This window comes from Nycticebus coucang, chromosome 13 (assembly GCF_027406575.1).
Source record: "Nycticebus coucang isolate mNycCou1 chromosome 13, mNycCou1.pri, whole genome shotgun sequence".
Classification (NCBI taxonomy): Eukaryota; Metazoa; Chordata; class Mammalia; order Primates; family Lorisidae; genus Nycticebus; species Nycticebus coucang.
The window spans coordinates 63,656,469-63,684,235 of NC_069792.1; the positions used below are offsets into that span (position 1 = coordinate 63,656,469).

Sequence of the window (27,767 nt, forward strand, 5' to 3'; positions counted from 1 at the left end):
TGAAATTACTTTATGAAAAGAATTTCACCAAAGAATTCTTTTACCAAAAGAATTTCATGAATAAGTAGAAACTGTTAAAATTATTCTGACAATCTTGAGGCTTTCCTCTTCTTCCCTCCCTTAGAATCTCTGCATGGTTAGAATCAACCCTGGGCTGTGCTGAATTTTCTTATAAACCAAGACCCTATTTCCCAATATTTTCACCACAATGCTTTTTGTTGTTACACCTTTTCTTTTTGGAGACAGAACCTTGTCCTGCCATCTCATTTAGAATGTAGTAGCATCACCATAGCTCACTGCAACCTAAAACTCCTGGGCTCAAAGAGATATTGCCTTAGCCTCAGAGTAGCTGTGACTATAAGCATGGCCACGTAATTTTATCAACCCCCTTTAAAAAAAAAATTTGAAACCCAGCTTTTCTATGTTCAACCAATTCGCAGAACTTCCCTCTCCCTTCTTACCCCTACTGTTACTACATAAATACATATCTATTTCCCTTCAGATCGTCAAGATTTAAGTGTAAGGGCTTTTTACATTCTTTTACTAGCACAAGGATTATAAAATAGCAAGTACTCAAGGCTGGGCGCCGTGGCTCATGCCTGTAATCCCAACACTCTGGAAGGCCAAAGCAGGTGGAGTGCTTCAGCTCAGGAGTTTGAGACCAGCTGGAGCAAGAGTGAGACCCCTGTGTCTTTTTAAAAAACAAACAAAAAAATAGCCAGGTTTCATGGCAGGCACCTATAGTCCCAGCTACCTGGGAGGCTGAGGCAAGAGGATTGCTTGCTTGAGTCCTAGAGTTTGAGGTTGGTGTGAGCTATGATGCCATGATACTCTACCAAATGTGACCAAGTGACAACTGTCTCAAAGATAAATAAATAACATGTACTCAAATATAAAAGGCTTCAGTTTATTAAAATTCCCTTAAATTTAATCACAAAATTTATGTCAAGCCACAATGAAGTGGCTGTCAAAAGTATAAAAGAAGGTAAGCAGTGTATTTACTATTTGTGTGTTGATTCAACAAATTCTCAGAACATTCTAAAGGCAGATAACTATCATTCCCATTTTGAAAAGGTAGAAACAGTCATAGAGATAGTAAAATGTGCCCAAAGCCACACAATGAATTAAAAATTCAAACCTCAAAAGCCTGTATGGCTGTGATGAAGCTATTATCACTTTCTCTAAAATAAGGTAGTACCCACATTAGTTGCCTTTTTAATTTTTTTAGAAATAATATACAAGAATATATTTGAAGTTTTATCTCTTTAATCCAATTAAAGAACAGAGCCTGACAATAATACCCTTTGTCAGACAGGAAAAACCAAAGCGAAAACTGGAAGTAAAAGTCATTACTCTTGAAGAACATGATTACTTTGTGATATCATTATTTCCAAACATTTTCCTAACAGTACTCAAGTACTCATTAAATGGCTGAATTGAGTACTTTTTAAAAAAACGACATACAGCCAGCCCACTTATAATAACAGGCTCCTCAACTATCAACTCCAAAAAAGCAATTTTTTTTTTTTTTTTTTGTAGAGACAGAGTCTCACTGTACCGCCCTCGGGTAGAGTGCCGTGGCGTTACACGGCTCACAGCAACCTCTTAACTCTTGGGCTTACGCGATTCTCTTGCCTCAGCCTCCCGAGCAGCTGGGACTACAGGCGCCCGCCACAACGCCCGGCTATTTTTTGGTTGCAGTTTGGCCGGGGCTGGGTTTGAACCCGCCACCCTCGGCATATGGGGCCGGCGCCCTACTCACTGAGCCACAGGCATTTTAATAATGAGTCTTGGGTAGGATTTTCATCAAGTGTCTTTTGGTTGAATGTGGGCCAACTATGTCATTCTAAACTTTGGGTAACAGTGTTGATTATGTTTTAAGAAGCCAAAAATGGGGCGATGCCTGTGGCTCAGTAAGTATATGGCACCGGCCCCATATACCAAGGGTGGCGGGTTCGAACCCGGCCCTGGCCAAACTGCTACAACAACAACAACAACAACAACAACAACAACAAAATAGCCAGGCGTTGTGGCGGGCAGCTGTAGTCCCAACTACTCAGGAGGCTGAGGCAAGAGAATCACCTAACCCAAGAGCTGGAGGTTGCTGTGAGCTGTGATGCTACAGCACTCTACCAAGGTTGACAAAGTAAGTCTGTCTCTTTAAAAAAAAAAGGCAGCAAAAAATTTATGAGCTGTGAGCTGACAGTTTATGAAACTTAGATCAACGAGTAGTTGGTAATTAATCACTTAGATGAGAAACATTCAACTCACCACTGGGTTCCTTGATAATACTTCTAATTTCTAAAAACTATAGATTCTATTCGCAACTTGGGAATTAACCACGACTAAAAATAACATTTCCAACTTAATGATGTCCCAACTCATCAACAATTGAAATAAGTGAAATTCCAATACAACAAAAATTGGGCACTACTGAAATTAAATGCAATCGGATCTTTCGTAGATTTTATAACTCAAGAACAACATGTATATAGGTCAACCCATTGAACAACTCTTATTTTGGTCTACTTAACTTTATAGATTAACATTTGGCTGACTAGGTTTACATTTGACTTGTGGTTACCACAGGTAAGCACAATTTTATTTGAGGGAGAAGGAAGGCTCAGAACAAATCTTATCAAAAGAAATCCACAAGCTTACATATTGAAATTTTATAGTAACCTATTTCAAGATTTAAAAAGTTCATGTACTACACAAAATTATCTTACTGATGTAAATCAACTATATTCATCCATGTGGCTTTGGTAACTAAAGATCCACATTGCAGGAAAAGAATGAAAATAGAAAAAGAAAATGAGTGAAATATGCCAATATATAAAACTTTATTCTATACTACACTACTTATATCACATTATACCTTACCAGAAAACAAAAAACTAAACTAAAGACAATGACTATTGCACAGGAACTTGCACAAAGATCCAATTTTTTTCATATTTACAGACTACAGAACAAGTAGAGAATAAATGACCTGTTGCACAGAAATGTACCTAGTAAAATGGAACTGCAGACATGGTGGCCAAGCACACTATTCTTCCTATACCAAATTCAAATCTGTACCACCTAAAAATATTAAAGCTGATCTTTCTCCAGTGTGCTTTACAAATTAAATACTACAAATACCAACAGCCCTGTTTTCATGGAGAATCAAAGAATGAAGCCAATTCTATTAAGTTGAATATGACTTAGATTAAAATAAAAAGCAATACAAGCACAAACTCTTAGGCCACAAAAATGAAAATTAGTAATGGCTTGTATCAGAGATAATGAGAAGACCAAGTTAGAGTCAAAGGCTTTGTGCAGGAGATTTTAGCAAGAATCAGGCAGATAGAATGAAATGTGTTTTTTAAAAATTAGAATAAGAATGTATGCAACATAGAACGGGGAAACAATTAAATAGCCACATCCAAGTTAGTGACTACAAGCAGTAGTAAAAGGATGCTTGTAATTTAGCTTTGTCCATTAAAATTAGAACAAGTTTACCCCCAACAATATCATTTTCTTACTTGGCAATGTGCATTTCTCTGAGGTGTAATCCTGACTACATAAGTACTAGCATGAATGTAATAATTTGGGAACCAATGATCTAGGAAACCCAGTAATAACAGCTTGTCATCAAAAAATGAAGTTAAAGTTGTGTCCAACACATCACTTTTAGTTCAAAAATGTGCAAAATTAGGTAGTTATAAAGGACAGGCAGTTTCAAAAGAATGACAAATTCTGGCTTTCGACATAATGGAGAACAGTTTTCAGTCCCCTAAAAACTTGAGCAGTGTTTATTCTCAACATAAAACTGTCAGAGTAAACCAAAAGCAATGGAAACTAGATTAAAATAGCAGGTAACCCAGAAATTCTACAAATAAAAAATAGTCTGAGGCTTATTAGAATTTCAATAGACTTAGTATTTTTTAAAAACTCAGTTGACATCCAAACACCTATCATTTTAACTTTTTAAAATTTCTCTTACACAAAGAGTTCAATATAAATGCACCAAGGCTGACTTATTTTAGAATCAAAAATTTAAGGTGGAATTAGTCCAAGGACATTTAATTCAGTATTACAAAGGCAAAATTATTTCCCCTTCCCACCAAACAATAGATGCCTACTTTTCCATTCTTCTTTTTTCCCATCATTTCCATTTCATGTATCTCAGTCTCTTTGCATTTGTACAAAATACCTCATCAGGTGCAATACAACTTTAAAAACAGACTATTGAACTTTATTATCAAGAAGACAACTGAAAAGAGTCTACAGGTATCTGCAGCGTCACTTAAGTTCTTTATCCTTTGTGGTGTGAAATACACCAAAAGCCACAAAAACATGTAAACAGAATTCTGTAATACTGCAGAATTCTTTGGAGATGTCCTTATTCTAATAAATGAGCTGCCTAGTAATTTTCAGCTTAAAAACTAAATTTTTTTTTTTTTTTTTTTTTGCAGTTTTTGGCCGGGGCTGGGTTTGAACCCTCCGCACTTCCGGCATATGGGGCTGGTGCCCTACTCCTTTGAGCCACAGGTGCTAATTCTATGTAACAGCTTTTAAAGCCAAAGGCACATATTAACTAACACATTCGGACTAGGGAAGACCTAAAAAGCTATCTGGTTTTCTATCTTGCTCCTGTTTCATGGCAGTTCTGTGAGATGCAGATGAAAATCAGCACCCCAAAACCACACCTTAAAACTGCCCTAGGCAAATAAAAATGTACAGCACCATAACAAAATGGAACTCTTTCAAGTTAACTGAATCACTATTAAAATTACTCAACTACTGTTGCCAACTGTTAACAAATGTTAGACATGCCATTTTACTGATTCCTCTCCTAAACCTCCTATAAAGTCATTGTTTGCCTGTGGCTTTCAAAGTTTGAATGAAATCTTTGAAAAGCTGATGGCTAGCATGGATCCTCTGCTCCAGAAAAAATATACACACAATTTTAAAGACTTTTTGAATCTTTTAAATCCCATTCACAGACTTTTGAATTAAGAGACCCCTGTACTATAAACAGGCAGTTTTGTCACTGCTTTTGAATAGAACCCCAAAGTTGAGGTAAACAGACACAGAAGGTAGTCAAAGTGCTTTACCTGATTCTCATTTGCCACAATCCTATGGGATAGTTATTCCTATTTAATTAAAGCTTTTTTGTTTGTTTGTTTCAGAGGGATTGAGTGATTTTCTTAGGCCATACATCTACAGCAAAACCATTGTTTGACTCAAAGATCTTGAGCTCTATTACACCTCAGCAATACATCTTTGAGTTTGAATTAGGTTTAGTATGTATTTATTTTTTATCTCATTATCATTCACAAGATAAAAAAAACAACTCAGTTGCAGGCTACATCTTTAAAGTTCATGAAGAGGTATTAATGTTGAGTTGCTGGACAGCCCCAACTACCAAGAGAGCTTTTGGTCTAAACAGGAAATGCAAATTGTATTAGTACATATATATTGCAATTTCAAATTTAGAAAAGAACCTCAAGTTCTTTTACATAGTGAAAAGTCTACTTTGTGAAGAATATGCCAGTAACCATTTCCCATGGCAATATTTCATAGCTCTTGTAAAAAGTAACATGGTCTCCAATTCTTTGTTTACTATATGGAATTAAACATTGATAAATGCACATAACCTGAATGGGCTACTAAAATGCTCTTCGTACTAGATGCTTAACAAATAAGACAAAAATAAATAAATAAATAAACACCTCTTTAGAAAACTCAGAACTCTGGAGACTAGGTGCTTTCTGTAGGAAACAAGAAATTTCTCAGCTATTATAAAACACATGCTCGTTATAACAAAGCGTGGTTTGTCACTGATGCTATCATCCAACAACACTACTCTGCAAAGGGATTACCTGCTTCTTTTTCTCAAATTAAAAAACAATCAAGTTCAAAAAAAAGCTATAGTAATAAAAGTTTTAAGTGGCCAGTGCAGTGGTTCATGCTTGTAATCCTATACTCTGGGAGGCTGAGGCAGGAGGATTGCTTGAGTCCAGAAGTTTGAGGTTGCTATGAGCTAGGCCATGGTACTCTTAGCCCAGGCGACAGAGTGGCACTCTGCCTTAAAAAAAAAAAAAAAAAGTTGTAAGTGATTATGTTTTTATTATAGAAGATCTTAAAATATGAAAATGATTTAAATATACTCTAATCTTTAAGTACAATGGCTCAGAAATTTTTTTCTGATAGAAATCTGCTACACTTTACTCTCCCATTTTACTTAGAAAAGGGAGTAGGAATTTTATACAAGTGCTTCCAGAGTTAACATGATCTCTGAAAAAAATGGTAGGAAAAGATGCCCACTCAGGATATCTGTAAATACCAAATCTTCCCAACTTGAAAAAGAAAATGCCATAAAAAATTGGCAGTGCTACTGACCTAATTCTTAAGAAGCCCTCCTAATTATTTAACAAATATTTGACTATCTACTATGAGCTCTGCTCTTAAAAGACCAAGGCTGGAAGTGGTTTTTTTGGAATTCTCTATGCCATTTGTATGTAAAAGGAATTAAATTTTCATTCATCTTAACTTTCAGAAGTGGAAATTTCATTTAGACTTTGTGTGAAGCCAGTGTTATTCTAGAGAGGAACAATATGGAGTGACTAGTATCAACATCCTTAATGTTAACAAAAGAAGCTATTTAGAAATTAATCTAGTCATTCTCATCTATAGGTTCTATGCAATAGACCCTATTTTTTTTTTCTTGACAAGGAAACCAACGAGAAGAAAGTTAAAACTGCTGCAAATCCTTTCTTAGGAGAATCCTCACCATGACAGGAACTTTCATACTTTGTGTATGGAAAACATGCAAATACCTACCTGGAATTGCAAATAAGCTTGTTAACAGAAGACAAATGTTCCTATATTCCTTTTGTCCCTAAAATTGGCTTTTGTCTTTAGAGAAATTATAACCTGTAACATACCCTTTGAAGCCAAAATAAAAGTCACTTGATCAGATGTACTAATTGGGGGGAAAAAACACCAATCTAAACAAAATTCAGAAACATGTACAGACACTATAGTAAGGAGAGCAGGAAGAAAAAAACAACACTTTCAATTTTTAAAAATTCTCATTACCTTATCAAATCACAAGATAGGCCTGGTCATTCAGTCTCAATAAAAATATGATATTCCTTTTTTCAACTTAGAAATGACAATAGCTCTCATTGTACTGTCCCAAGACAGAAGCCACATAAGACTTTGTGACTTTGAGTCCACATAAATTAGGATTAAAAAAAAATCACTACTCTTTAACTTTTAACAGAAACCCCAAACCCACAACCATATCAGAAATAATCCTACTGCTCCTTATAGTAGTTCTTTTAAGAATGAGATTCAAATACTTAAGTACTGCACTTGATTTCTATACTGAGTCCCAGATCAGTAACCTATCCAGAGAAATTGGGATATTGCCCATTTATATGCCAGAGCCCTGTCATACTTAGATTCAATGATAGCCTGAAGTCCTGTGTTATAGGAGTAATCATTTAATAAAATCACTTTAAACATTACTTCCAAAACTCTTGGCTCATTAAAAAGAGATGTATTCATATACATAGGATGTTATATGCTAACTGTATCTTCTATTTTATCCTCAGATTAAGTTTTTCTGGATTAGAACGCCATACTGTGAGACCAATTACAATTAACCAAAATGTAATGTTTAATTCTTTAAAGGTTTTATTAAAGAAGCACAGTGCTTCAACATAGCAGGTATTGAACTGAACCTAGAAAATGAAGTTTGAATTATTTATAACCTTCCATTATGGTTATCAGAACACAAAATTGATTTCCAACGCAGGAAGAGGCAGAGGCAACTGTGAAGCCAGAGTTTTCTGCACAGGTGACTCATTAACATTATACTGACTAATCCAGGGAAGGGTCCTATGTCTACAATGAGTCTCCTATTACATCTGTCTCATATAAAACAAGACATATAAAATTCCTGCATGCACAGATGTGCAATTAAGATAATCAGCTCTGGAATTACTACAAATATTCTGACTAAATAGTAGTACTATTAGTTGATCTTTTTAATTACAAAATACACTAACACAGTCTATTATTTTTAGCAAAAGTGAACTTGAACTGTTTGATAAGCACTATTTTATTTTACATAATCTATAATTGTTTAAACATCTTTTAGTAATGGCACCCAAAGACTTCTAAATTTAGAACACTTAATTTCTAGAAGGAAAAGAAAAGCCAAACTTCAGAGTAATGTAACTGATATTCATTGAAACCCTATAATGAAGCTAGACTAAATGATTCTCACCAGTACATCATTGCAGATATCTCTTAGCTCGGTTTCAATTTTCTCTCTGTATTCTCGAGCCATCTGCTGTTTTTTCTCAGCACCTTCCGTCTTTTGCTCAATACTTGAGACGACCCTCCAAGATGACCTACGGGCTCCTACAACATTCTTATAAGCAACTGAGAGAAGATTCCTCTCCTCGTTGGATAATTCAGCTCCTTGCTCAGTTACAGACTTCATGCAGGCTGCCATGTCATCATATCGCTCAGCCTGCTCGGCCAGTTTGGCCTTCTGAACCAGCTCATTTTTATCCATGACTGGATGCTCTGCAGGGGGAAAAAAAAAGGAGCATTTAAACATTTTTTCCCATCAAAATGAACAAGCTGAAAACTTTACCTGTGGTAAATATCCTTTATTAACACCTTGAACCTAAAACCTAATTGCCAGCAGAAGACTCTTCACATGAGCAATTAAAATGCAGCCTTCACAAAAGGATAATCAGAAAAGAGGGGGAAAAAATAGCATACTCAGCATGCAGAGCTAAATTTACAGCCATTATTATCAATTTAGCAAAACTAAAATTTCATTACCTCATCTCTCTGCTCAGAAGATCCTAATTTCACATAAAGTCAAAACACATTTGGTCAAAAGGACACCTTATTAAAAACACCAATCTAACCAAAATGTCAACTCCTTTCCAGTAATCACAAAGTGATCCAAAATTAAGCAACTTTTCTTTCTTTAGCAAAAATATTGCCTACAGAGAACATCAGGATTTCTGTGATAACTTCCACAATCACGATTCTTGTCATTGTAATGTAATTCACATCATTTTTCTTTTACAATACTTACTCTTATCAGGAGTGAATAAATTTTAGTTGGTATTATTACCCACCCCACCCCAAATCTACTGATCTCTGCAATAACTTGCCAGCTGATCACAGCATTACAATTTTACAGGAAAAATGACTAAATTGTTTGTTCTTAGATACTGCGCATATAAAACAACCAAGGATCAATATCTAACCTACCCTATGGCTCATCCACCTAAACCTTGTTATATGCACACATGCTTAAAAAAAAATCCAAGAGACCTGGAACTTCAACTCTTTACTATCTGTCAGCACTAAAATATGTCACATGGGAAGGCACTTAATTTACAAGTGTTTACAACGTTAACATTCCAATTTAAACGTAGAATTACTGCATTTTGCTTCTTGTAGTAGTTATCACGAGTTGCCTTTCACCAAGACTTCACTCTTTCTCTTCCCCACATTTTAAAATTCCCTAGATTTTTCAATTTACTTCGGCTACATTTTTCTTTAAAGACACTCTTTTCTAAGGTGCTAAAACAAAACAGTACAAAGATAATACATAGTGATACCACAGAATAAATAATTTTAAAGGAAAATCGCCATAAGCGCACCTTTTAAACTAAAAGGTGAGCAGAAGAGCCATTGTCAACCACCAGGGAAATTGACTCCCGGATGTCAATCACAATTACCTTGACAGGGAAATCCCACGGTCTTCAACCAAATTTGAGAACAGGTCCCCACCACTTAAGAAAACTAATCAGCTAACTTGGATTCGGGACAAACTGTTTCAGTGAGTGAAACTATTTAAAATTCGTGATCGTGCATCTTCCTCTGGCCTCAAAATTAATTTTTCCCCTAGGAACTCAAAAAACGTTCTCTGGTTAACGCCGCTTCTAACAAAAAATGATTCAAAACCAGTACAAACGTTTCTCTCCCCGGCCACTTCGCTACAAGGGGAAGTAGATAAGGTTTCTCACAGAATAGCTGGTGCTCTAAAGCCTCGCCTCTACATTGCGGGGAGGAGTCGCCGCACCCATTTAACCCTTAACTGACTTTAGACGTCGGATAGGGTGAAACGAAAACCCGCAGACCGTGACTTTAAAGTGCAAATCCTCCAGTCTCTGCTATCCGCAACCACCCCCACCTTGGCTCCGCCCAAGCTAGTGCCTCTGCAGAAGTCCCCGACTCTCCTTTGTCACGGCTGATCTATGTCAAGGAGCCCAACCTACCGCTGAGTGTTAATTCCCCCCCCAACCCCGAGCAAGAGGGAGGAGCAGCCAGCGCCCCCGCCCAAGCGGGGGGTGGCGAGGGATGGAGAGAAGCCGCCCGCCCGACCCGGGGGCGCAGACGCCAACCCCACCAAGAACACACCCCGCTCTCCCACCGGGCGTCTTCCTCCCCACTGAACCCGGCCAGTGCCCATTTACAGACCCTACAAGCGCCCGACAGCTGCAGCAGATAGGGGGAGGGGAACGAGAGGGAGCCACACCCAGCCGGGGGGGGGCACACCACCGGCTGTTATGCTGAGACTCCCCCGCCCCGCCAAGCAGGACATGCGTCCCAAAACCGAACACTGGGACCTTCTAGTTCTAGCCTGTTCTGGAGAAAGCTACAGACAAGGCCTGCAGGCTTTTCCATTCCCTTCCTTACCCCGACCTGGACCCGGAGCCCCCGTCCACACCTCCCCCGCCCATTCACAAGACGGGAAAAATGTCAGCCCCATCCCCCACCCCAATCGGGAACACGCAAGTCCTCCCTCCCACCGCGGAACCCAGGAAATTCAGCTCGGGGGTCCCAGGCGGGCCCCACCCCAAAATCTCACTCCCCTCGGCGCCAGAGCACGGCTTCGCCCGGGTCTACCTGGCGGGCTCCACCGGGCCGGGCCTGGGCTGAGGCCCGCTCTCGACCCAGCCCTTCCCGCCGGGCCCAGCGTCCCCGGCCCCTCCCCGCCACCGCCTCCCAGGGTGGGGGCGGGCCGGTCCCGCCGCAGAGCGGAGCGCCGAGGCTGCGCCGAGCCTGGGAGCGAGGAAGAGGGGGGAGGGGAGAGGGAGAAGGGAGGGGGCGGCCTCACCTGCGCCACTGCAATGCCCGCCGTCGTCGCCGAGTCATTATCTCGGGCGGAAGCGGGGAAGGGCGGCGAAGGGGAAGGGGGTGGGAGCCCACGGGAGCGAGGGTGGGGACCGATTGCGGCCGGTGGCGCCCTGGCTATGCCTCGCCCACCCCCGGGAGCCGGTGACCGTGGGATCCCCGGGGATCTCGCGTGTGGGCGCCCTTTCCACCCCGGGGAGCGGGGAGGGGAAACGGGCACCGATCGGGGCCAGGCGTCGATCCGGAAGCCAGTAGCCGGAGGCGGCCGCTAGCCGCCCTCGAGAGTCCAGTGGAAGAGAAGCCGCCGCCCGTGTCCGCCTGAAGAGACTCCACCTCAGCCTAGCGCCACTGCCGCGGGCCAAGCCGGGCCCAGGCGACGTGGAGTGCGATGGCACCCACGCGTGTGGAAAGCTGGCCGGGGACAGGAGGGAGTGGGGCGAGGCGGCGGCCGGGCTCCTTACCTGTGTCCGGAGTGGGTGGCGGCGGACGGACGGACGGACGGGGGATCAGCAGTCTCTGGGCGGCGGCAGCGGCGAGGCTGAGACTCTGTCCCTGGATCTCGCTGCTCACAGGCTACAGCCGCTCCGCAGACACGGGGTTTCCTCCAATCACCAGCCCCGGCAGCAGGGGCACCACACGCACGATGACGTCAAACGCTGCTATGGCAACCGTTGATTGGTGCCCACAGCTCTCGGGGCCCAGCGCAACCGCCGCTCCCCAGCGCGCGCCCTGCCCGCCCGCGCTAGAGGGCGAGCGGAGGAGCGCGCTCCTCGCCCGCTACCAACTCCTCCCCGCCCCGCTTGCCTTCCAAGTTCTCTACTCGTGTCCCCAGCACTACTGGGCAGGAAGCTGTTTTTTTATTTCCCTTCCCACCGCTAACCCCCTTCCTCGTCTTCCCCTTGGATCCCAGACGTCCTCTAGCTCCCCCACAACCTCTGCCAGCTTACTCTTCCTTTACGCCCACTGGAAGGAAAGTTCTCCCCACCCCCACGTTAGCTTTCGTTCAGTCCTTTTGCGCCTGCGCTAGTCACTCCCTCTAGCAGGGGCTCCGGTTCAACAACATCCGGGACCCCTCACATTACCGCCCGCCACCCCCCCATCCCCGCTACCTTGCTCGCCCCGCCCTCCGTGCTTTGGGCTGGTAACTGCCCCAGGGACGTCCCGAGGCAGATTACGAGAGTGGCTTGGTGTCCCGGGCAAAAAGAGCAGGACCCAAGGGAACAGGGGTGGAAGGACAGGGAGCGGTCTGAGGGGGAGGGAGGGGCGGCGGGGCGCAATGCCTCTACCGCGCCGGCACCTCCCTTTCGCCCGGCTTGGCCGACCTGGGCGCGCGGCCCCTCCAGCCGCCGCGGCTTTACCTGCTGCTCTGGGAAAGCGGCCTTAGACCTTTTAAGGCTCGGAAAAGAAAGTGAGGCGATCAGCCCCTGAGTGTGGCTGAGTGGCGGGGAGGTTTTCCAATCGGGAGCTCGGAATGTGCATGCAGTGACAGCCGCGAGGGGACAATAGGTGGGCGGCGAGGTGGGCCGGGAGGAGTTGGCGGGAGGTGAGGCCTGAGAGGGACGCAGCTTTCGGGAGGCTTCAGTTACCCAGGGGGAAAAAGAGTCTGTAGATGGAGGGTTGGAGGTGATCGTATTAGTCTTAACAGGAAAAGAAATAGGCTTAAACGCACTGATTGGTTTTCTCGTAGGCTAGATGTAAAAGCTTTCATTTGACGAACTCATAATGAAGTTATTTAAAACATAAAGATCATTACCTTTTTATCTTCTGGAAGCAAGGTTTACGGGATGTCGTAGAGCCCGCGGCCCAGGTTGACCCAGCTGGCGGTGAGAGTGGACCACAAACTGGGAGAGGACAGGGGACAGAGGCCAGGAAGAGGGGGAAGGAGAAGGGCGGAAATTGCAGGTGCCTCATACGGTGGGGCTCTCCACCCAGTTGACTTAAGGAAGTTCGAAGAGCTATATTCTCAGTATGAATCCCTCTACATCTTCCCCCGGTTAAATGTGTTGGAACTAAGAAAAGACTAATGCTTGCATGACCTGCAGAACCACTGGTGACAGTCATGGAGTGTCGATAGTTAGCAGCGAGAGAACTTGGAACTCTTCTGTTACCCCGGTGTAAAACTCCGCCTAGGCCTCGTTGACTTTTCCCTTATTGAACACCTGCTAGGGGCCTACACTAAGTACAGCTGACAGAAGAGGCTCAGGAATTCAGCCTCAAGTTCTCTGCTGCGTCCCCAACCGGTTTCACGGAAGACAATTTTTCCACTGTTGTGGGGATGGGGGCAATGGTTTTGATACAAATCTGCAAACAATTGATTATGCACCCTGTGCAGTCAAACCTCCCTGCTAATGATAATCCGTAGCCACTCCCCAGCACTAGCAACACCACCTCAGCTCTACCTCCAATTAATAGGCGTTAGATTCTCCTGAGGAGCGTACAACCTACATCCCTCTTATGGGCATCTTAAGGTAGGGTTCATGCTCTTTTGAGAATCTTATGTGACAGCTGATCGAATAGGAAGTAGGGCTCAAGTAGTGATCTGAGCACTGGGGAGTGGCTGTAAATACAGATAAAGCTTCACTTGCCCACTGCTCACCTGCTGTGTGCCTGGTTCCTAACAGGCCACAAAAGGCACTGGGCCAGGAATTGGAGACCACAGCTCCAGAGGATTCAAATTCTCAGTGATAGACTCAAAATGATTCCTCACACTTCCAGTACTTTGTATTTTCTATGTGATAGATACAATGTGTGGAAACCAAGACTGTTCTTCAAATTACTGTTCCCCTTTAAATGACCATTGGCATTAAGATTGTAGAGACCATGAGGAGAGTTCCACTGACCAGTTGATGTTCAGTGTGTTTTACTTTTTTTTTTTTGCAGTTATTGGAAGGGCCGGGTTTGAACCTGCCACCTCTGGTGTAAGGGGCGGGTGCCCTAGTCCTTGAGCCACAGGGACCACCCCAGTATGTTTTAAGTTTTTGCATCAGCATAAATTCATAGTAGGTCAAAAGGATGAACAATTTTTTGTTTTTTTTTTTTTTCGAGACAAAGCCTTAAGCTGTCGCCCTGGGTAGAGTGTCATGGCATCACAGCTCACAGCAACCTCTAACTCCTGGGCTTTGGATGAACACATTGATTCGGGTTTTATTTCTGAGATGTTAAAGTCAACTTTATTTGACTGTCAAGTAAATTTCTTTTAGGGAATGACTCACTTAAAATGACTAATATTTCAAAAGCTGGTCGTTTTTACTGTTTCCAGTTTTGTAGTAGGCACCAAAAATGAGAAGACACTAAGCTAAATCTTTTTTAAAATGAAAATTGATGTTTTTTAAAATATATTTCTCAAATATGGGTCTATGTAGAATAAATGCCTTTTGTTTCAGAGAAAGTTTAGGGATTTCTCTGAATTGTGGAACTATTTTAGGAAATAGCTAAGTTAGGTGTTCACCTCATGCTTTAAGTAGCAAGGTATCTTTTTAGTAAAACAGTAGACACTGTTAGGTTTTACATACTCAAATCAACATAGCCACCCAATAAAGACATAATGAAGATGTAAGAAAGCAAGAATAGACAATGTCATGAAAGTTCTAGGGAAAAGTATTTTGAGAAATAAGAAATGACTTATGGCAAAACGACAAATAGAACCTCTGAATTCTGGGAAAATTATTGGACACTTTCACTAGCCTGAGCTGTTATACTTTCTATTCACCTCTTAGCATCTCTGGTGCCTTGATGCTATGTCAATAAATTTCTGGTACAGAACTCTTAGGTGGTGCTGACGATTAATGAATATACATACATGTATATTTCTTACCACTACTCCTTACACAGAATAACTTTGCAGGTATTATTAGTGTGTAAATGGATAATATCTAATGGATGCATCTAGTGTTCAAAGGGTGTGAAACAATATTTTTGTGTCTTTTAGAAGTATAGGTTTAAAGTTAACTCTGGAAATGTATAGGTATGTTGTTAGTACTAATGAGACGTTAAGTGAAGATCATTCCAGTAAAGGGGACTGCTATGATTTCTTCAGAGCTGTGCTACACATTAAAATGGAAAAGAGGTGGTGATTCATGCCTGTAATCTCAGCAATTTGGGAGGCCAAAGCAGGAAGATCACTTGACGCCAGGAGTTTGAGACCAGCCTGGACAATGTAGCAAGACTTTGTCTCTACAAAAATATATCTGAGTTGGGAGGATTGTTTGATCCCAGGAATTTGAGGTTGTAAATTATTATTGCTCCACTGCACTACAGTCTGGTCAACCCAGTGAAATTCTATCTCTAAAATAAATAAATAAATGAAAACAAAATGGGAAAGAGTCCTAGTAAATTAATGTTAAGTCCATCATTCCAATTAGAAAAACATCTCAAAGGATGGCTTTTTTTTTTTTTTTTTTAATTTTGAAGATGGGATCTCACCATGTTGCCCAAGCTGGTCTGGAACTCCTACGCTCAAAGCAATCTTCCCATCTCAACCTCCCAGTAGCTGGGATTACAAGCACATGCTGGCTTGCTTGACTCTATTGACAATGCTACAGTTATAGGATCTTTTAAGTGTAACAGTAATTTAGGCTATAATCTCACTTCAACATTGTGTTTGTTTGTTTTTTTGAGATAGAGTCTCACTTTGGTGCCCTAGGTAGAATGCCATGGCTTCATAGTTCATAGCAACCTTAAACTCTTGGGCTCAAGAGATCATCTTGCCTCAGCCTCCGGAGTGGCTGGGACTATAGGCGCCCGCCTGGCTATTTTTTAGAGACAGGGTCTCGCTCTTGCTCAGGCTGGTCTCAAACTCCTGAGCTCAAGCAATCCACCCACCTTCGCCTCCCAAAGTGCTAGGATTACAGACTTGAGCCACCATGCCCTACCTTTCAACATTGTGTTTTAATTGGAAATGTGGCATAGTACAGAGGACTTTGCAGTCAGAACTGGGTCTAAATTGTGGTTTATCAATCAGAGCTTTGTGACCTTAGGTTAGTAAACTGGACATACTAGTTCCTAATCCTATCGATGATTGTAATGATTAAATGAAAGAGTAGGGAGAGGGCTACATATAGTGCTCTAGATTGCTATTATCTATTGTTGAAATAATCTTCAGTTAGCAGCAGAGGCAGGCTAGCTCTTCACCAGCCCCATTCTTCTATTGCTGCCACCGTGAGACTCCATTGCCCAGTCTCCCTTGCAAGTCCAAGCGGCCATGTGCCTGGGCACTGGCTAATGCCTTATGATCAAAGTGATGTGCTCCACTTGCCTGCCTGGTCCATAAAAACCTCCCTGTTTGAACCTCTATTCCAGCTGAATGGAAAGGATTCTGAGGCTTTAGAGAAGGGTGGAGCCATAAAATGAAAAGAGCCTAGTTCCCTGAAAGCCTGTGAAAGCAAATCCTGGTCATTTTGGAATCTATCAAGGGATAACTTCTATTTTTAAGCCACTGAAATTTAGGGTTTATCTGTTGTAACAGCTAGCACTATAATGTCTGTGGATGTCATTTTCAAGTTCAAACCATGGGAAGTATTTTTTATAAATGGAGAGAGATAAAATGAAGGGGAATGAGAAGATTTTACAAAGAGCTGGCCAACATGTAGATCCTATTTTATAAATATTTTGTAAAATTTTATAATGAATATTTTATAAATAAAGGTACATTTAGTTGCAATTTCTCATTTTTCCTATGTATGGTGACTTTATTGGCAACTTTTGGGACACCCTGGCCTTAGAAAAGTAGCATTTCCTCACTTAACTCTAAATTGTTCTAATAGTCTCACTACTTACTTTGCTTTTTTACTTTACTTGATATCATCCTCCTTCCTTTGTCTACTGTGTTTTTCAACCCATGACCATTATCCCTACATCCCTACATCCTCGACTCTATCCCTATGTCCTATGATACTTTGGTGACAGACTGTGTTTTTTTTTGCATGCTGATTAAAAAACAAAAACAACAAGGAAGTCAAGCTGACAGATCTCATTCCATACATGTCATGAAGCACTTAGTGAGGGCTCAGTAGTCAGAGATTCTGCTGGTCGTCAGTGATAAAGGTGGGTAAGTCATGGACCCTTCCAGACAGAGATGACAGTCCAGGGACAGAGACACTCTGAATGTAGCAACACTGCAGGGGGCAAGCCTGTGATCCTAGCTCTCTGGAAGGCTGAGGCAGGAGGATCGCTTGAGGTCAGGAGTTCAAGACCAGCCTGAGAAAAGTGAGACCTCCTTTCTACTGAAAAATAGAAAAATTAGCTGGGCATGGTGGTGGTCACCTATAGGCCTAGCTTCAGGGCTAAGGCAAGAGATCACTCGAGCCCAGGAGTTGGAGTTGTTGTGAGCAAGGCAGATACCATGGAATTTTAGCCTGGGCAAGAGAGCAAGACTTTGTCTCAGAAAACAAAACAGAAATCCACTGCAGCACAGCAAGGTAAGAGCTACTACAGATGAACAAATTGCGTTTGAAGAAATCTGAGCTGTGAACAAGCACAGTGTCCATGGAAAGCTAAAGAAGTTTCCCTTAAAAAGTTCATATTCATCTGCAAATTACTCAATTTTTCTTTTCTGCCTTCAATGACATTTTAAATTCTTCAGTTAGATTTTTAGTATCCTTAACCATGTAGGTCACTGTTTGATAGATACCATGTTTCCTCACACACTATTAAGGGCACAAACAGACATTTTCTAAAATTTTCTTCTTTTCTTATAGTAAATTATTTTCAGATACATGCTCTTCCTTAGAGTCTTCAGATAGCGTTTTATTTCTTTGCACTCCAGAATTTTTAGTAGCCCTTACAGGGTGTTTCTCTTATATATCAATATGAGAAGTTTCTGCCAGTCTCAACTAACAGATGAAATCTCCTTTGCCTCTTTTTACTGTTCCCTTGAAAACTGATAGATCTCAAATGATAGGAGTGTGCAAATGCATATGCTTTCGCCCAAATTCTGGAATCCAGCAGATGATCACCAGTTAAGCAGTCACCATGACAAGCTCTTACTCTGACTTGGTTGTCCACAGTGAAGGGAATTTGTCAAGAATCGGAGGTGCTGGTTGGCATAGCTGACACCTATAATCCCAAAATTGTGGGAGGCCAAGGCAGGAGGATCTCTCCATCCCCTGAGTTGGAGACCAGTCTGGACAACATAGTAGACCCCACCTCTAAAAAAAAAAAAAAAAAAAAAAAATTAGCCAGGCTTGATGGCATACACCTAAGTCCTAGCTACTCTGGGGGTTGAGGTAGGAGAATTATTTGAACATGGGAGCTCCAAGTTGCAGTGAGCTATGATGATGCCACTGCATTCCATCCTGGGCAATAAAGCAAGACCTAGTCTCTTCCCTGTCTCTTAAAAATAAAGAAAAAATACCACAACATAAAAGATATCTGATTCTTTAATCAGCTGTGATAAATGAAAATCTACAAAGTTAAACATCATCAACTATCAGCATGTTTCCACACACTGACTTATCCATAGCTGTTTATTCTAGGAGGCTATTCATCACAGTTTTTAACCAGTTATCCACCAGCCTTTTGCATTTCTTTTCTTTTCTTTTCTTTTTTTGTTTGTTTGAGACAGAGTCTCACTTTGTCACCCTCGGTAGAATGCCTTGGCATCACAGCTCACAAAAACTTCAAACTCTTGGGTTCAAGCGATTCTCTTGACTCAGCGTCCCTAGTAGCTGGGACTACAGGCACCCACTACAATGCCCAGCTATTTTTTAGAGACAAGGTCTCACTCTTGCTCAGTCTGGTCTCCAACTCCTGAGCTCAGGCAATCCTCCCCCCAGGACACCCCCACCCCCTGCCAGCCTCTCAAATGCTGGATTACAGGGGTGAGCCACCTTGCCCAGCTAATTTTTCTTTTTAGTGGAGGCACACTCTTGCTCAATCTGGTCTTTGTGAGTGGGAATATGGGTACTTAAGGGAAGAATTATATCCTGATGTACTTGCATTGCTAGAAATACTGATTTAACAAACTTAAAACCAATATTCAATTATTTATTATAAGTAGGTTAGAAATTGAATTAAGAAAATGATTGCAGATGATGGACAAAGGGAACAGAGACAGGAGAAAAGTGGATCAGAGAAAAGCATGGACACGTTCAAGCTACAGGATCCATACTGAGAAATTTATAATATGTTGCAATATGTGCAGCCTGAATGCTTGGCCCTTTAAGACAAGAAGACTTCATCCCTCCCCGCAGCGCAACTTGGTCCCCAGGTCTTTGGGGACTGGGAGGCCAGGCTCCTGCAGGTGGTACTGGCCTCTTGGAGAAATTGAGCAGCAAGGAGTTGGGAAGATTTACAAGAGAAGGCATAATGTGCTGAAAACAGCCCAAATGCTTTGATCTCATAGGAGAGAAAAAGTTTCTCTCAGGGAGGTGAGTTTCTCAGTATGGAATGGCAGGCACCCCAACTGCACAGCAGACTTCCCAGGGGCTTAATAGCTCATCTTGGGATTTGTGTGGGTGGTCTACTTGGGGTCAGCCTTGCTGTCCTATACCTGGACTGTGTTCCTGTCCCAGGCTTTGTTTATGTTAGGATCAAAAGTAACAAAAGTAAGAAGTTAATCAATGCAATTAAGGTACTTAGTTAAAGAAATAGTTTGATTAGAAAATTCAAGCCCAATAAGAACCGTGACATAAAGGTTTAGCCTTACCCCATTTAATGTCTGTGATACAAATGGACCCAGCTTAGTGTGAAGGGCTTCCACTGGTTCTCATGCTTTGGTGGTGGACCTAGTTGCTGACCTAGTTGCTCTTAAAAAACTTTCTCTTTGAGTTCTGATTTTTCATTTTTTCCCTCATCCTCTTGTCTCTGCCAGCGATGGGGAGGGAACTCATGGGATAGTTTGGGGCTGATCCCAGCAGTCTTGAACTCCTGAGCTCAAGTGATCCTCTTGCCTCAGCCTCCCAGAGTGCTAGGATTACAGGCAGGAGCCACTGTGCCAAGCCTGTATTTCTGTTGTGCCTTTTCCCAGATGTATGAACTCAGACTAATAGTTCGAGCTTAAATTTTTTTCTATCATCTTTTCTTTTCTTTTTTTTTTTGCAGTTTATGGCCGGGGCTGAGTTCAAAACCACCACCTCCAGCATATGGGGTCCGTGTCCTACTCCTTTGAGCCACAGGCGCCACCCATCTTTGTCTTCTTTTCAGAGAAGATAGTATCCATGGTAGAGTTTCTTGATTTGGCCTCCTCTACACTGTGGTCACTGGAAATTCCTCCCAGACTCACAAATGATTAACTCTTATTTTTCAAAAACTCATGATATTTCAATGGGAAGATAGGAAAGGTTATATCAAGAATCTCAGCTTGACACCATTTTAACATCTTAACCCTTAAGTCTTCACCCAATTATACTTTGTATTGTATTCTATTTTTACATTTTGTAAGTAAAGGTAAAGACTTAATTTGGTGTTAAGCAATAGAAAATAGATTTTGGAAGTTACCCTTGTGATTAGTGGCACAGAAATGAAGGTGCTGGTTTACATACTTACCTGAAGTTCAGTTTAAATTCAGGTGTCACTTTTATGGAAAGGTGTTCATACATTCAAAGAAAAATGAGGAAAGTTATAGGTACTACCATGTGTGTTCAGCCAGTGGAGCTTGCAGTCATGTGACACCCTTGAGGCAGGTGAAAGCTGCCAGGAGCTCACATTTCAAAAGTATACTCATTTATGATTCAAAAGTGATCAGTTCACAATTCTGAAAGCAATCATGGAATGAAAGGTCAGAACCATTTATCCCTTTCTAGCTCATATGTCCTCCAAGTATTCACGAACAAGTAAAGTGAGCATTTGGAATTCATTACAGATTTAAAATGCAATAAGAATGCATATATATCAGAAGAAAAAATTGCCCACCCCCTCTGGCAAAACTGGCGTCTGGAGAAGGAATCAAGCCCAATGCCCATTTCTGGCAGTTTTCTTGGGACCCAATATAAATTTTTTTCCTGGACCCACGTGAGGGCAAACTTTCTGCATTCTAGTTCTCCTGGTCTTTTCTCTGTGGCAATTGCTTTCCACCTGAAACAATTTTTAGGAGGAGTCCTCACACTTTCTTAGCTATGAAATCCTCAGGAGTCCCTGAAATATCTCAGTGACTTGATAAGAAATGTAAACCAAACCCACATCTTAGGAAATGAGGTGGTCATTCTGGGCAATTTAGATGTGTGTTTTTGACATGATTAAGTTTCACACAGTTAATGACTCACTTTGTGTGTTAAACATTGATTTTTCAATCAGGCTAAGACAGTCAGCAGGCTTCAGGCACGGTCAATTAAAAACTGAATAAATGAAAAGAGTAGGAACATTCTAACTGATAAGTAACCACTGGAAGAAAAGGACACGTGTTGAACTTTCTCCAAAGCACCATTTGGAGAGCATCAACTACTTAAGCAATTTACGAGTCGAGGTCACCTTTCTTTTTTGACTTTCCTATCCCGTGGTAGCACCTAGCAATAGCTTATGCATGCAAGCAGCATAAATAAGTTAAAATATATCCAGCGGGCAGCATCTGTAGATAGGAGAAGAGGGTAAGGATTGGAAATAGTACAAAGGTCAGCTTTAAAAAGAACAATTAACTCCTGAGCTTTTGACAAAGGCTTGATTGTTTGATTAGAGTAATTTGAGAGTCGGAGGTCAGGGAGCAGAAGTGGCTATTGGACTTGAACTGAGAATAAAGGGAATACAAAATCCAGGGAAAGCACCTAAAACCTGCTGGAAGGAGACGGAATGGAAAATGCCTTCCATGATGAGGTCTTGATTATGATATCCTACTGTTTTTTGCTGAAACATCTCACGCCTTTCTAGAAGGACAAGTAAATAGTACTTAGGACCAGGGAATTCTGGAACGTCAGTAAAATGTTCAGTGACCCCATGGATTATTGTCATTGTTTTTAGAAAGGCAGAACATCATCAGTGAATTTGGGTTCTGGAAGGACCACATTTGTTCTTTCATTTATTCTTGACGAGATGTTTATTGAATAGGTATTTAAATACCAGATATGACAGGTTCTGAGATTAGAAGGATGAAACCGAAAAAGACACTTCTGGACCACACATAGTCCCATTTTGTGGGGAGGAAACAAATATACAGTTGTTCTCCAATATCTGTAGAGGACTGTTTCCAGGACTCCCTTTAGATACCAAAATTCAGGAATGGGAAAGTCTTTTATATAAAATGATGTAGTATTTGCATATAATTTGTGCATGTCTTCGGACATACTTTAAATCATTTCCAGAGTATCTGTAATGATGAATACAATGTAGATGTTATGTAAATAGTTCCCCATATTGTTTAGGGAACAATGACAAGAAAAAAAGTCTGTACATATTCAATACAGTTTTTTCCCTGGAATATTTTGGATCCCTGGTTGGTTGAATCCATGGATGCAGAACCTGTGGATACAGAGGGCTAACTAAAGTTGCCATCTCTTTATAGGTAATTGATAAAGATTGGTTGAATGGAATAATGAATAAATAAATGGATTTTTAAAAAGAGGAAAATGGCACTTTAGAAATTATTAATACTGCTATGTATGGATAATATCATGAATAAATGAAATTCACTGATAAACACATTCTAAGTATTTAAGCCCAGAGATAATAGAAAATATTTCTTATTAAGAAAAACTGAGTAAATTTTTTAATGTTCATTTCTGTGCAAAGGACCCTGGTGTAGATTTAGTTAGGAATGAAATAAGATAGTAAAAGGAAGAAGGGAAAGAAGACCTGTATAATCCAATTACATATAAAAACCAAAAATAAATGTCTTTTTTGAAATATTTACTTGACTTAGGGAACGGAATCAAGACATGAATTTTAAAAGGGTATTATAATAAAATTCAAACATCACCTTCAAATGTATTTCTAGAAAATATCCAAATAAAGGATTATATAAATAACAAAACCTAGCATTAGGCAGTGCCCATAGCTCAGTGGGTACTGGCCACATACACTGAGGCTGGTGGGTTCAAACCCAGCCCGGGCCAACTAGAACAACAACAACAACAACAACAACAAAATAGCCGGGAGTTGTGGCAGGCACCTGTAGTCTCAGCTACTTGGGAGGCTGAGGCAAGAGAATCGCTTAAGCCCAAGAATTGGAGGTTGCTGTGAGCTGTGATGCCAAGGCACTCTACCCAGGACAACAGCTTGAGACTCTGTCTCAAAACAAAAACAAAGACAAAATCAAAAAACAAAACAAACCTAGTATTAATCTCAAACTGTATTCCCTGCTGAGTAGGTAATTGGTGGGGAACAGTGGCTCCAGCCTGTAATCCTAGCACTCTGGGAGGATGAGGCAGGTGGATTGCTTGAGGTCTGGCGTTCAAGGCTAGCGTGAGCAAGAGCAAGACCCTATCTCTACTAAAATTAGAAAAACTAGCCAAGTTTTGTGCTGCAGGCCTGTAGACCCAGCTAGTTGGGAGGCTGAGGCAAGTGGATTGCTCGGGCCCAAGAATTTGAGGTTGCTGTGAACGATGACACAGGCACTCTACCTAGGGCAACAGAGTGAGACTCTGTCTCAAAAATAAATAAATAAATTAATTAATTAAATGAAAAAACAAATAAAATAAAATTTCTGTTAATAATGAATGTCTCTCACAAACAAAATTTCTACAGCATGTCTTTGCCTTAATTTAGCAGTTACCACAGTTTCTTGCAAAAATATTTATATTTATTGAATGAACGATGAATCAATGAGTGTCAGGTTTTTAAAGTTTTATAGAAATGTCATCATGTCATGTTTCTTGGCCCAGACTCTTCAAGAAGATAGAGGCTGGAGATCCTTTGGAGGAGAAAATATAGATCTGGCCTATGGAAGAGTCTGCAAGGTTTTTCTAGTATATTTTCTTCCCTTCTCCTCCTCGTTCTTTTTTTCGAGGCCGAGTGTTCCTCTGTCACCTAGGCTAGAGTGCAGGAGTGTCTTCACATCTCACAGCAACCTCAAACTCCTGGACTCAAGTGATCCTTCTGCCTCAGCCTCCTGAGTAGCTGGGACTGTAGGAATGCGCCGCGATGCCTGGCTAATTTTTTTTTTTCTAGTTTTGGTAGTGACATGGGTCTTGCTCTTGCTCAGGCTTACCTCAAACTCCTGAGCTCAGATGATCCCCCTGCATTGTGCCCAACCCTTGTCTTATTATTACTAATAGAATTTCTGCTATTCAGCTGAAATAAATACCATATTTCTCAGCCTCCTTCCTGCCCAGTGAAGCGTGCCATGTAAATAAGCGAAGGCCAAAGAGATGTAAGGAGATGTTTCCGGAGAGACTTCTGGGAGGCGCCCCTGATGGGGACAGGACCAAGCAATATATCTGCTTGGTCCTGTCCCCTTCCGGCTGGCCAGAATGTGGACATGATGATAAGGAGCCTGGACAGTCAACCCGGACAAGGCAGTATTTGAGGGAAAGTGGAGCAGCAACATGGAAGGAGGCTGGGCCTCTGACAACGTGGAGCTGCCAGAGCACTCCTGCAGTGTTGTTGCAGGATGAGTAGAAGAACCTTATGTCATTAAGCCTGTGTTTATTTGGGATTTCTGCCACTGCAGTCAAACCTAATCCTAAATAATAGTGACCTAAGTAGCCCTAAAATTATTATCTGACTTATATAATATCAGAGGATTCTGTGACACTTGGCATCTCCTAAGTGAGCTGTCATAACGTGCTTTTCTTTAGCAGGTTATACTACCTTTCCCCCTATTTTTTCCTGGGTAGGATAACTGCTAAAGTGATGTATCACCGTATTTTATCTTATTTATTCAGTGTACCTCCTATGTAATTCCCATGTCTCTTTTTTCCTTTTTCTTTCTTTTTATTTATTTTTTTTTTTGAGACTAGAGTCTCACTATGTCACCCTCAGTATAGTGCCGTGGCATCACAGCTCAGAGCAACCTCAAACTCTTGGGCTTAAGCGATTCTCTTGCCTCAGCCTCCCAAGTAGCTGGGAGAACAGGCTCCTGCCATAACGCCTGGCTGTTTTTTTTTTTTTGGTTTTTTTTGCAGTCGTCACTGTTGTTTAGCAGGCCTGGGCCGGGCTTAACCCCACCAGCCTCTTTGTATGTGGCCAGTGCCCTACTACTCACTGAGCTACGGGCGCCAAGCCATCTCTTTTTTTCTAATTTGTTAAAATAAGACTTATGTTACAGGTTCACACCTGTAACCCCAGCACTTTGGGAGGCCAAGGCAGGAGGATCCTTTGAGACCTGGACTCTGAGACAAGTGTGAGCAAGTGTGAGACTTCTTCTCTATAAAAAATTAAAAAATGATGTTTCTGAGAGTTGCTTTTTACTTTGGAAAAATACATAAATTACTTAATGAATAGTACATATGGGTAGGGAATAAGGAATTTATTTTTTGCTTTATTTATTAGATGTGTTTCAAAATTTCTTTGTAATCGTATTCACTGATACAGAATTTACATATAGTAAAATTCACCAAATTTAAGTGCTCAATATAGTGAGTGGTTGCCTAGTCACATAACTACCACCAGAATCATCAGTTAACATGGTCCATCACTCCAAAATTTCCCTTATTCCCTTTTGCATTCAAATGCCTCTCCCTGTGCCCTACCCTTGGCAAACACTGATCTTCATTCTATTAATAGTTTACTTCTACTGTATAAATGGAAATTCATACAGATGAAATCATATAGTATGTAATATTTTCTGTCTGACTTTTTTACTTAGTATAATAATGCAGATGTATACTCTATCCCATTTCTCCCAAGGGTTGTGTCTTGCAGAACTGTAATACAGTATCCTAGTCAGTATAATGACCTCAATATAGTTCCATTGTCACAGGCATCTCTCATATTGCCTTTTGATAGCCATAACCCGTTCTGGCCTCCTATCCTCTCAGTAACCCCTGACAACCACCAATCTAGTCTCCATGTCTATGATTTTGTCATTTTAAGGATGTCATGTGAATGAAATCACAGTATGGAGCCTTTTGGAGTTGGCTTTTTTTCACTCAGCACAATTTTCTGGAGATTCATCCAGGTTGCTGCATGTGTAAGTAGTTTGTTTCTTCATATTCTGAATAATATTCCATGCTATGGCTATATCTCAGTTTATTTAACATCCCTCATTGCAGGATATCTAGATTGTTTCTAGTTTAGGACTATCACATATAAAGCTACTATAAACGTTTGACTACTGGTGTTTGTGTGAACATAGCTTCCATTTCTTTAGGATAAATGCCAAGAGTGTAACTGATGCATCACATGATACTGGATGTTTAGTTTTATAAAAATTTGCCAAACCATTTCCCAGAGAGGCTAGACCCTTTCCTTTCTTCTTTTTTCAATGGTAAGATAGGACTTTTATTAGAAGTTAGAAAGGAATACAGAAGAAGAAAAAGCACCAGAGCTTCTGGAAGGGGAAAGAACTGAAGAACTCCCCTGGAGTCTCCACTTGGGCTTTTTATCTAGGGGTTAAGTCTAAAGGATTACACATGGCTGGCAATTGGTCCTTTACAGTCTTTGTCCCTGAGAAGGGATAAGGGTGGGTGCTCCTACCCAAGGTGGAATCACCCCCCAAAAATCACAGGCTGCTTTGTTCATGATCTTATCAGAGCCCAGAGGGTGTGTGGTCTAGACCCTTTTATAGTCTCACCAGCAATGAGTGAGCGATTCAGTTTCTCTGCATCCTCACCAGCCTTTCGTGTTGGCATTATTTTTTCTTTTAGCCAACCTGATAGTTGTGTAGTGATAGCTTATTATAGTTTTAATTTTCATTTCTTGCTTGTTAATGATGTTAAACATCTTTTATGTGATTATTCATCATCTGTATATTGTGTTTGGTGGTATGTCTATGTCTTTTTGCCCATTTTCTAATTGGATTTTTTTATTTTTTACTGTTGAGCTTTGAGAATTCTTTATGTATTATAGATACTAGACCTTTGTCAGATAGATGGTTTGCAAACATTTTATACTATTCTGTAGCTTGCCTTTTTTATCATCTTCATAAGGTCTTTCACAGAGAAAAAATTTTAATTTCGATGATGCCCAATTTATCAATACTTCCTATTATGGATTGCACTTTTGGTATCTAGTCAAAGAACTCTTTGCTTACCCTCGATCCTAAAGATTTTTTTCCTGATATATTTTTTAAGTTTTTTACTTTTACATTTAAGCCCATGATCCATTTTGAGTAAATTTTTTGTAATTTGTGAGGTTCAGGTCAATGTTCTTTTTTTTAGTAAATGTCCTATTACTCTAGCACCATTTATTGAAAAAGCTATCCTTCCTTCATTAAATTGCTTTTGCCAAAACTCAGTGGGGCATATTTGCATGGGTCTATTTAGTTCATTCCTTTTTATTACTTAGTAGTATTCCATTTGACAGATTTATCGCAAGGAGGAAGGCATCTTCCCATTGCTGAACATTTGATTGTTTCTGGCTTTTGGCTCCAAATATAAAGCTCCCGTGAACATTCACATATCAGCTTTTGTGTGAACATATTCTTTTATTTCTCTTGCATAAACACCTAGGAACTGGACTGAAGAATTACATGGTAACTGTATATTTGACTTTATAAGAAACTGCCAAACTGGCCCGGCACAGTGGCTCATGCCTAGAATCCTAGCACTCTAGGAGGCTGAAGCAGGAGGATC

At 41.0% G+C, this 27,767-nt stretch overlaps 1 protein-coding gene across 4 annotated transcripts in view; it reads right to left on the minus strand.

Moving 5' to 3' along the window:
- The window catches only part of YWHAZ (tyrosine 3-monooxygenase/tryptophan 5-monooxygenase activation protein zeta), a 28,904-nt gene extending 16,814 nt beyond the window's left edge, over positions 1–12,090 (minus strand). The window contains exons 1-2 of one of the 4 annotated variants that reach the window (XM_053559563.1): positions 11,631–12,090; positions 8,288–8,592 (exon numbers count right to left, since the gene is read on the minus strand). In XM_053559563.1, the coding sequence (XP_053415538.1) occupies positions 8,288–8,581 (294 nt within the window). In that variant the 5' untranslated portion in view covers positions 8,582–8,592; positions 11,631–12,090. Of the gene's footprint in view, positions 1–8,287; positions 8,593–9,770; positions 10,196–10,941; positions 11,038–11,152; positions 11,171–11,630 lie in introns of those variants that run through there. The other 3 variants (XM_053559565.1, XM_053559564.1, XM_053559566.1) reach the window with 3 other exon arrangements.
- Between the last annotated feature and the right edge of the window lie 15,677 nt (positions 12,091–27,767).